The 11,410-nt window shown below is 41.8% G+C and overlaps 1 protein-coding gene across 1 annotated transcript; it reads right to left on the reverse strand.

The window, feature by feature from the left end:
* Positions 1-165: 165 nt before the first annotated feature.
* On the reverse strand, positions 166-8,499 carry LOC5512239 (solute carrier family 35 member C2). Its single transcript, XM_001632562.3, has 11 exons — positions 8,476-8,499; positions 7,835-8,063; positions 6,738-6,888; positions 6,590-6,653; positions 5,803-5,875; positions 5,635-5,730; positions 5,455-5,527; positions 4,851-4,934; positions 3,142-3,317; positions 2,028-2,151; positions 166-309 (listed from the first exon to the last, which is right to left on the reverse strand). The coding sequence occupies exons 2-11, from the start codon at positions 7,949-7,951 to the stop codon at positions 185-187; spliced, it is 1,083 nt and encodes a 360-aa protein (XP_001632612.2). The 5' UTR covers positions 7,952-8,063; positions 8,476-8,499; the 3' UTR covers positions 166-184.
* Between the last annotated feature and the right edge of the window lie 2,911 nt (positions 8,500-11,410).

An 11,410-nucleotide genomic window follows, 5' to 3' on the forward strand; every position in this document is an offset into this window, starting at 1 on the left:
ATAAAATAATTTCTCTTGTATTGTGACACTCCTATTATGATGAGAGTGGATTATTTGGTGACTGCCCTTGAATTATTGGAAACCTCACTAAAATCTGTATTATTAAAATTGTCTATTTTGTTGAGTAAATAAACTACATCCTATTCTTGCTAAATCGTTTTTATCTGCTACCTGTTGCTGCCACCTAACTCTCTTCATCTTGCATCTCCTCGTCGGCACGACTGAGCAGCAGCATTTCCATGGCCTCTTCCCCATTGATGAGGGACTTCTTTAAATTCATCTTCTCGAATTCTTTCCCATTTTCGCTATCTAAAAATTATATACATTGCACTTTTAGTCCCAGCAAGGATAAAATTGGCAACAACAATGATATATGGCCATACAGGCAGCAAACCCCTCACCAAAAGCAGCCACCCCCCCACAGTAAAGTCAGTATTTCTCCCTTGCCCAGTTAAGTCAGTATTTCCCCCTCCCCCAGTTAAGTCAGTATTTCCCCCTCCCCCAGTAAAGTCAGTATTTCCCCCTCCCCCAGTAAAGTCAGTATTTCTCCCTTGCCCAGTAAAGTCAGTATTTCTCCCTTGCCCAGTTAAGTCAGTATTTCCCCCTCCCCCAGTAAAGTCAGTATTTCCCCCTCCCCCAGTAAAGTAAGTATTTCTCCCTCCCCCAGTAAAGTCAGTATTTCTCCCTTGCCCAGTTAAGTCAGTATTTCTCCCTCCCCCAGTAAAGTCAGTATTTCCCCCTCCCCCAGTAAAGTCAGTATTTCCCCCTCCCCCAGTAAAGTCAGTATTTCTCCCTTGCCCAGTTAAGTCAGTATTTCCCCCTCCCCCAGTAAAGTCAGTATTTCCCCCTCCCCCAGTAAAGTCAGTATTTCCCCCTCCCCCAGTAAAGTCAGTATTTCCCCCTCCCCCAGTAATGTCAGTTTTTCCCCCTCCCCCAGTAAAGTCAGTATTTTCCCCTCCCCCAGTAAAGTCAGTTTTTCCCCTCCCCCAGTAAAGTCAGTATTTCCCCCTCCCCCAGTTAAGTCAGTATTTCCCCCTCCCCCAGTAAAGTCAGTATTTCCCCCTCCCCCAGTAAAGTCAGTATTTCTCCCTTGCCCAGTAAAGTCAGTATTTCTCCCTTGCCCAGTTAAGTCAGTATTTCCCCCTCCCCCAGTAAAGTCAGTATTTCCCCCTCCCCCAGTAAAGTCAGTATTTCTCCCTTGCCCAGTTAAGTCAGTATTTCCCCCTCCCCCAGTAAAGTCAGTATTCCCCCCTCCCCCAGTAAAGTCAGTATTTCCCCCTCCCCCAGTAAAGTCAGTATTTCTCCCTTGCCCAGTTAAGTCAGTATTTCCCCCTCCCCCAGTAAAGTCAGTATTTCCCCCTCCCCCAGTAAAGTCAGTATTTCCCCCTCCCCCAGTAAAGTCAGTATTTCTCCCTTGCCCAGTTAAGTCAGTATTTCCCCCTCCCCCAGTAAAGTCAGTATTTCCCCCTCCCCCAGTAAAGTCAGTATTTCCCCCTCCCCCAGTAAAGTCAGTATTTCCCCCTCCCCCAGTAAAGTCAGTATTTCCCCCTCCCCCAGTAATGTCAGTTTTTCCCCCTCCCCCAGTAAAGTCAGTATTTTCCCCTCCCCCAGTAAAGTCAGTTTTTCCCCTCCCCCAGTAAAGTCAGTTTTCCCCCTTCCCCAGTAAAGTCAGTATTTCCCCCTCCCCCAGTAAAGTCAGTATTTCCCCCTCCCCCAGTAAAGTCAGTATTTCCCCCTCCCCCAGTAAAGTCAGTATTTCCCCCTCCCCCAGTAATGTCAGTATTTCCCCTCCCCCAATAAAGTCAGTATTTCCCCCTCCCCCAGTAAAGTCAGTATTTCCCCCTCCCCCAGTAAAGTCAGTATTTCCCCTCCCCCAGTAAAGTCAGTATTTTCCCCTCCCCCAGTAAAGTCAGTATTTCCCCCTCCCTCACCTGAATAGGAATGCCATTAGACTATGCCATTATCAATCATTATGGATCAGATGGTAATACACAAGCATTAATTCTTAAACATCATAACTTGAATACCTTTGCTTGCATTGGTAACCACATGCACAGCAATGCCAGTCAAGCACAGGACCAGCCCACAAAAGTTGACGATATTCATCTCATCGCCGCCAAACTCTGTAGCAAGTGACAGGGTACACACCTCCTACAAGAGATTATAGAGTCGATTGCCTCAAAATCATTAGGGGTGGACCAAGTGCTCTAATGCCAATAGGGGTGGGTGGGAGGTGGGTGTGCCCTACCAACGGGTCAGTACACACCTCCTACAAGAGATTATGATTGCCTCAAAATCATTAGGGGTGGACCAAGTGCTGTAATGCCAATAGGGGTGGGTGGGAGGTGGGTTTGCCCTACCAACGGGTCAGTACACACCTCCTACAAGAGATTATGATTGCCTCAAAATCATTAGGGGTGGACCAAGTGCTCTAATGCCAATAGGGGTGGGTGGGAGGTGGGTGTTCTCTACCAACAGGTCAGAACGCAGCTCTTACAAGCTGCAATTTGATTGGGCAAATGAACAATATCCGCACCTTGACACAAAGAACAAAAAGAATACAGACAAAAGAACTCCTTTGTAGAACAAAGATAATAGGAGACAAAGCAGCTGTGTACTAACTCCCACCAACTTCTTTTTCTAAATGAAAAAATGATGACCAAAGGGATGGTGTGGCTGTGCATCCACTCACAGAACCCCCCACCCCCACCCCCACCCCACCCCCCAAAAAAACATCTTATCTTGTGAAAAGCATTTTTTTAAATATCTTTCTGGGCTACGCATTCCTAGCCCACAGCAATATTGTCTTGTTAAGTCCTTTAGGTCTTTGCAAAGTCAAGGATGTTGTGACCAAGTAAACTATTTTTATACTTGGTAGCAGCGTAGCCAGGATTTTTAACAGATGGGGGCCCAAAAGGGCCCTTTCAATGCATTATTTCTCCTGTATTTTAGATAATGTCTCATACATTTAATTTTTGGCTGCTAGAAAGGGGGCCACCCCCTGGCTACGACCCTGATTAGCGGCAAATTCCACCAACTGATATGAATTCCCCATTGTTTCCTGCTCTTAAAGTACTTCTCTACTGCTGTAATTGCTTAAATGAATTCAGGAAAAAAAAAACGTGTAACGTGTAAGCACACCTTGAAAATTCCAGAGATGGAAAGAGTGAGACTGGACGTGTGTGAGAGAAGCATAAACTCCGAGACACTGAGCATGAATGCGAGAAAACATCCAAAAAACACCATGGAGGCTGACGTAATGGCAACATGCATGGAAGGCGCATTGAACAGCTGCTCGGAGAGGGCCATTGACGGACCTAAAATATAAAAGAAAACAAACTAATCCCTTAGTATACAGAAACCACAGAAAATGGTAGTGGGTGTAAGTGCTTTTTGTACAACAAATGAGTACTGTAAGAAATTAGAATATTCTGAGAACCAAAACAAATTTATCTTCCAATGATAAAATGTTGAGAAAGGTAATGCTGGCTTTCTATCAAGTGCATCAAATGGAGGAGAGGTGAGGAGCTTTCATTTTTAACTCGTGAATGCTTGCAAAGCATTTACAAGTTATTGTAGGGACTTTTGTGTCACTCGGTCGCCGGATGGTTGGATGGTCGGATCAATCATCTGTAAACTTTTTGTGGTCTTTATGTGCTTTCCCAACACAGCAATCCTTAGATCATATATACTTCGGGTGTTCAACTTCCGGTTATAGCCTAGTACTATAAAAGGGCCCTGTCATCGACCTGAGACCGCTGTGGTCATTATTAGGTATGACCGTAAAAGTATATATCAGCTAGTTTCTTCAGATGAGTCCTCCATTAGGGTTGAGCGTGCGCATGCGCCTTTGTCACTGGCGTCAATTTGTTTTCTATGGTTCCTTCCAATTCAAGCTGTTAGTTTGCAAACAAAACAAGTAAAATGCAAGCAAAGCTTTTAATTCACTTTGTTTAGAACTTGCTGATTCGCGTCTCTGGGTTTTCGCGTTGTTTGTTTGAATTTGTGCTGAAAGAGCGACTATCCAAAACTGCCACTTTTACGTCTGAGAAACGCAAGGGAAAAACCTCTGTTAGCAGGGTCTTTGATTGCAGGGTAATAAAAAAAAGCCTCCGAAAAATAGAAGAGGATAGATTTCCACAAATTAAGTTTTTCACAATTCTCCCCAATCAGCTAAACTAAATATCAAACAAAACTCTTTTGTTTGTAGTACAAACACACGGCCCTCGCTTATTCATTGAATAATGATTTTGCGCCTTTTTAGAATGTTAGCATGTATAAAACACATTGTATGACAGTAGCATGATCAATTATTGCTGGTATTTTATTTTGTTTCCGGAAAGAATATGCTGAAATTTGACATGCTAGCTAAAACTTTTTGAATGGTATGATACCAAAAGCATAAAAAACAATTTTAGTTACAAGTAGACTCAGCAATGACATGTTAGTCTAGCGTTGCAGAAAATTGTCTCCAACCACAGCGACCCGGGTTCTATTCCCACTGATAGAGCTGTTTTTTCTGTTTTTTTTTGTTGTTGTTTTTTTTGGTGTATCATGACGTTGAAAAGAAAAAAGGTATAAGGACATTTTTATGTACTCTCAGCATCTTGGATGTGTTCATGCTTTGTTCAGTATCCTGTACATCTTTTATGTGCACAAGAAAATAACTAGAAAACTAAATTTGCATTCACGAGTTTGCTCACAGAGCCTTTGTTTTTCTCTTAGGCGAGTCAATCATTTGAGGAAAGCGGACATGTTTTTGGTGGTGCATATATTTGAGGGAGGCACTTATTTCCGAGGGGCTTTATTCAAGTAATTGAGGTAGTATGATATTGTTTTTGTGAAGGTACCTTCTATGGTAAAGGCCAATGGTGTTAATGCTAACGCCATCAAGGGTTGCAGATGATAGATTGTATCCAGGGGATTGTGTAGACCTGTAAATTGGACAGGATTTTAGCTGCACTGAAAGACTTTTGGAACAAGCAAATCATTTTATAATTGAGAAAAATTATATTGATAGTGTTGATGATGATGGATGTGATGACCATAGATATGATGATGATGATGAATTATGATGATAATGGTGATGATGATGGTGATGAAGATAGATATGTAAATGCTCTGCCCAACAATTAGTTTGACAATAAACTAGTGCACAAGATCCACCTTAATGGTGATGATCTGATGACAATGATAAAAATGATGCCGATGATAAAAATGATGATTCTTTGGTGACGGAAGGATGGAGAAGGTAACATTTGTTATTCTTATAATATCTTTTAAATAAAGATATGATTGCTGTTGCTGCTGATGCTTCTGGTGACGATGATAAAAGATGATGATAGTGGTAGTGGTGATGTTGATGATGATGATGATGGCCATGTTGATGATGCTTATGATGCTAATGCCAATGATTTGTTCTTGAGATGGTATAAGCTGTTGCTGCAACTGTACCTAAAGAATCTTTCTGCATAATCATCTGTGTAAGTGTCCATCGGATCCCACTCAGCCCAGATGCAGTTAAACACTGCATAAAACAAAATACAGGTGATAAAAGTTTACTCTTATGTGGTGCAATAGCTCTGATAATAAGAACAATCAACCACAGTTTAGGACAGGATAATCAACACCTACTATGAGAAAACCCTCGGCATTAAACTGAGTTGACTGGTAGGTAAACATGAAGAGTCCTCCAGCAATTAGCAGAACAATGACCAGCAAAGATGGCCGCTGAAAACAAAATTGTGATGATCAACCAGAGTGTGAGTCTTCAAGTATTGATAGCTTATGTACATTACTCACCCATTTTTCCAGTCTGAACAGCAATGCACATATCATAATAAAAACAATACTAGTGGATTTAGTCATGGTGTATCTGAATAAAAAAAGAGAAAGGAATCATAAATAATATATAATAAATAATTAATAAAAGAAATTAATAAAATATCATGGTAGATTTCTTGAGTAAGGAGATCAGGATCAGAAGCCAGTTCAGGAAAAATTGGGATTTTATATACAAAAACCAGAGTAAAAACCCATGTCTTCATGATTAAGGAGGTCCAGGGGTCACTCACCATACTTCATTACTTGTATTGTAACCATCTTAAAAGTGACAGTTCTGCTCACAAACATACTCAAACTCATGATTGCTAAAGCCGCATTGTCACCAGTCAATTCCAGAGGTCCAATGGAAACCTCAACCAATAAAAGACAAAAGAATCTATTAGAATCTGAGATATTCAACAGGCCATCCGCTCTAAATAATTAATCACATTCTCAAAGAAACTTCCAATAGACACACTACATTGAATATTTTGAATTCACATTCTCGTTTAAAATCATCGGAGATTGTTAGGTAATTGTTACGACCCGAAGTAAACTGGTAACCATGCAGCTTTAACTGCATAGAGCAGTCCGTATCTTCAGTTGCATGTGAAGGGCAATCATGTCTGGTAAAGTTAGTTAAAGCTACTCAGATACTAAACACTTTTTATCTATCAGTCATAGAGCTTGCCAATTGAACATTTGACATTTGCACTGACAACACTTTTTCGAAAAGGTCATCCAGAATGCACTTTTATATGCTTACAGTGATACAGTAATAAACATGAAACTCCAGTTTGAAAGGCCAATGTCAAGAGCACTTGCAACAGCTGGAATAAAACAAATAAAAACATTAAAATATGCATTTATCTCAGGGTATTTATCACAGGGATCACTTTCATTACATAACTAACCAGTTGGTAGAACTCTTCTTATGTAGATTGACCATGAGAGAATAATTCGCTTTTTGCCCTTGTGGAATTCCCATGCCCGTCGGAGTATTGCTGAGATGATAAAGACCATACAGTAATGCACGACAGACACAGACAGCGGGAAGTGAAACCTCTGGAGAAATAAAAAATCAAATTACTTCATGAAACAGCCCTTGTCTTCCACACCCTTGTTCTTGTTTTCATTCAACATTTAACGACAAATTATGTGATAGATAAAAAATGGCGGCTAACAGGGGCTCATCTTCAATGATGATTACTAATGAATCTTACACCTACCAAATCCTAAATCCTTGTTATGTTTGGGAATAGCATGAAGTCAATCTAAAAATCTAATTGTTTTTTATTGTTTGGTAGGCTTTGTAATATTCCCAATGAAGACAAGGATTTTGGGTTCTTGGCGCCAGCGCACCATAGAATCGCCACCCTACACAACTCTTGTTCATATTTCAAATTTTTTTTTATTTGGATTGAATTATGCAAATAATTATTCAAGGCAGGGCATTTTTTGACAACACAACATGGTTTGATAGTAATCTAGAAATAAGAAAATGGCATGGATAATGCATGGAAAGGATAATTTGTTTTCCTACGAAGAAACTTGAGGTATTCTGATACTTGTAAAGTACAAGTAAACTAGAGTAAAAATCATAGGTGAAAAAACCGTAAAGTTATCTTTCAATGAGCCAAATTCAGAAAATTATAAGAGAACTTCTCCTAGGCTCTTATTCCTATGCTAGAATTTTATTTAACTGAACAGTCTTAAAGCAAATAATTCCAAAATCTCATGTATAAATTAGCAAAAAAACAGCTTGCTAAATTACTAATATCGTAAATATTTTTTTCTTCTTATACATTACTTATAACATTAGCATTCACATAAATACTCACTCTATATTTAAAAAAAAATTCTAGGTGAAATATCAACTAATGATGAGATATGTAAAAGGAATAGCACCTTCTATTTGTTTTATTTTATTCAGTGTTTAAACGGCATTCAAATGTTCAAGTCTACAACATAGACATTTTACATCAATAATACGAAGGGAAAAAAATCTTACCTTTATCATCCATTTGTTGTAGAATGTCAAACTAATTGAGAACGTATAGAAGAACAGTACCAATGCCACTGTTTTCACTCCTGAAGCTAACTGCTGAAAGCCAAACTTCCTTCTCATCTCTTCGTTCTCATCTACGCGATGTGGTTTTGAAGACGATGATGTGGAAATAAAAATCTAACACGAACAAATCCTTGCTTTCATAGCTTTTCAAAGCCATTTTCCCATCTGCCTGCATCAACAGGAATACATCATAATAAAAAAATCAAGTTTAGACATCGAGCGATCTCCCTTTGATCGCCTAAAGGTTATTGTGAAAAGATCGGCTTGACCTCCATCTTGGATTGTTGAAGTTTTGGGCTCCCTGTGATCTCACTTCCTCCTTCTTTCGTTTGCCCACGGGCTATAGGATACTGTTAATTCAACATTTTTATGTCTGATGTCTTGTTAGTGTTGAATAAAGCACGTATTTCTACCTAAACTGGTGGTATTTTTGCTTCTCAAGCAGGTTCTGTTTGTTCCTACGCGTTATCTCGTACCCTGGGGTTGCGTGTTGTTGTTTTGCCAACTCGATAGGGATGAAAAGAGATAATGTAAAATAACTCGGAAGAAGAAAACAAGTCTAACTTAACAAATATACTCACAGAAAGCAAAATCCCTGAATAGTTTGACTGTTTCGTTTGTCTGAGCGGCGAAGTCAAGTCAAGAAGAAAAAAAACACCGACGAGAGATAAAATGGCTGTGATACCGCGTTCGATTCAAATCCCGACTCCAGCTTGTATAATATACTTTATAGTTATAGAAATGTCTGGAAACAACATCAAAGAATATTATCTAGAGTAATATCTCCCTCTTTATTTTCTCACTATCAGGGAAAGTTAATTTACCATACCTAGGGGGGGGGGGGGCGTGAGGATTTTGATAAAAGTGAGGGATAAAATTAGATGACCCCCCCCCTTCAGGAGTAACAAAAGTTTTCAAGTCCCCCCTTCCGCTTGCCCCATATTTTCGGTGCCCCCCCTCCCTCCGAAAACCGAAGAAAGAAGGAGCAATGGAAGGAACGGCAATGACAATGTCTAAGGAACGCGAGTAAGAGATAAGCTGCAAGCTGGACAAAAAGTGCAGGGGAAGGAATTGGATGAAAACATTAATTCAGAAAAAGTAAAGGCACTCAATTTCTCAAAGATGGTTGCAACCTGATAATAGTTGATGCTATAGATGACGTAAAAGAAGCAAGAAAAGCGCAGTACGAGAGAAAAAAGAGAGCGAGGAAGACAAGAGAATCAGATATGAGCGAGGATTTTGATGATGGAGAATATAAGCGCTTATAGCATTAAAACGTTTTGTTTATATTTTAGATATGGAACATAAGCACTTTATAATATTATATAGCGGAGACCATTAAAAAGATGTATTTAGGGTGTATACAGATTTGCATTGCATAGATAAAACGTGGCTTAATCAGGCCCGTACACAGGATTTTCTTGGGGGGATGCGAAATCCGAGAAAGTGGACCTAGAAAACAAAAAATGATTTTTTTATGCATTTGCAGTAACTCCACGGGACGTTTTTTTGTCGGATTTGGCTATATACCAGAGTGATCTAGCTTATGCTTTATAGTTTTGTATACAAATAGTACGTCTATTAAGAACCGGAAGTGGACCTTCAATTTTTGCCTTCCTTTGCAACTTTTGAGCAACAAAATGGCATAAAATCGATCCAAACCATAAAAAAGTTCGTTATTTCATCTAAAAATGGTCCTGGACAGTCCTCACTCGTTTTACGTGTGCACACGAAATCTGGAAAGCGGCTATTATAACGGGCGTTAAAATATCCAGCGGTGATATCGAGGTTGCAAGGGACGCTGGGGCAACTCTCATTAAACCCAGAAGCGCATCGATCTGAATAAAGGAAAAAACAGGCAACGATAGAGCGAACACCCCACCCCCCCTCCCCCCCCCCCCCCCACAACGGCGAAGGTCCACTTTCGGCTCCCAATAGACGTGCTATTTGTAGACGAACTTATAAAGCATTTTTGGTTTAGTGTTCAAATCAAACGTATTGAATAATGAAAACCCCTAAAAAATACCATTTCTAATAGAAAAGCCTATCTTCTCTCAGATACCCCTAAAAATACGTAAAAAGTACGCGAGGCCGGATTTTGACCCCTAAAAATACGACGAACAGCCCTATCAGGTCGACTTTCTCCTATAGCCCGTGGTATGCAAATTGGTATGATTGCTGGGGTGGGAGGCTAGGGATAGATGCTCTTCGAGGAAGACAAGGTGAAATGGAAGGCGACGGATAGCTGCTGGTCGAGGAAGACAAGAGGGGATGGGAGGCTAGGGATAACTGCTGGTCGAGGAAGACAAGAGGGGATGGGAGGCTAGGGATAGCTGCTGGTCGAGGGAGACAAGGTGGAATGGGAGGCTAGGGAAAGCTGCTGGTCGGGGGAGACAAGGTGGAATGGGAGGCTAGGGATAACTGCTGGTCGAGGAAGACAAGAGGGGATGGGAGGCTAGGGAAAGCTGCTGTTCGAGGAAGACGAGGTGGAATGGGAGGCTAGGGAAAGCTGCTGTTCGAGGGAGGCAAGAGGAGATGGGAGGCTGGGGATAGCTGCTGTTCGAGGGAGACAAGGTGGAATGGGAGGCTAGGGATAGCTGCTGTTCGAGGGAGACAAGGTGGAATGGGAGGCTAGGGATAGCTGCTGTTCGAGGGAGACAAGGTGGAATGGGAGGCTAGGGATAGCTGCTGTTCGAGGAAGACAAGCTGTGATGGAAGGCTAGGGATAGCTGCTGGTCGAGGAAGACAAGGTGTGATGGAAGGCTAGGGATAGCTGCTCTTCGAGGAAGACAAGGTGGGATGGAAGGCAACGGATAGCTGCTTGTTGAAGAAGACAAGGTGGGGTGGAAGGCGAGGGATAGCTGCTGTTCGAGGGAGACAAGGTGGGATGAAAGGCTAGTGATAGCTGCTGGTTGAGGGAAACAAGGTGGGATGGAAGGCTAGGGATAGCTGCTTGTTGAAGAAGACAAGGTGGGATGGAAGTCTAGGGATAGCTGCTGTTCGAGAAAGACAAGGTGTGGTGGAAGGCTAGGGAAAGCTGCTGGTCGAGGGAGAGAAGGTGGGATGTGAGGCTGGGTATAGCTGCTGGTTGAGGGAAACAAGGTGGGATGGAAGGCTAGGGATAGCTGCTGGTCAAAAGAGACAAGGTGGGGTGGAAGGCTAGGTATAGCTGCTGGTCGAGGAAGAAAAGGTGGGATGCAAGGCTAGGGATAGCTGCTGGTCAAGGGAGACAAGGTGGGGTGGAAGGCTAGGTATAGCTGCTGGTCGAGTAAGAAAAGGTGGGATGGAAGGCTAGGGATAGCTGCTGGTCAAGGGAGACAAGGTGGGGTGGAAGGCTAGGTATAGCTGCTGGTCGAGTAAGAAAAGGTGGGATAGAAGGCTAGGAATAGCTGCTGGTCAAGTGAGACAAGGTGGGGTGGAAGGCTAGGGATAGCTGCTGTTCGAGGGAGACAAGGTGGGATGTGAGGCTAGGGATAGCTGCTGTTCGAGGAAGACAAGGATGGATGGAAGGCTGGG

The sequence above is a fragment of the Nematostella vectensis genome, chromosome 13, assembly GCF_932526225.1.
Source record: "Nematostella vectensis chromosome 13, jaNemVect1.1, whole genome shotgun sequence".
Lineage (NCBI taxonomy): Eukaryota > Metazoa > Cnidaria > Anthozoa > Actiniaria > Edwardsiidae > Nematostella > Nematostella vectensis.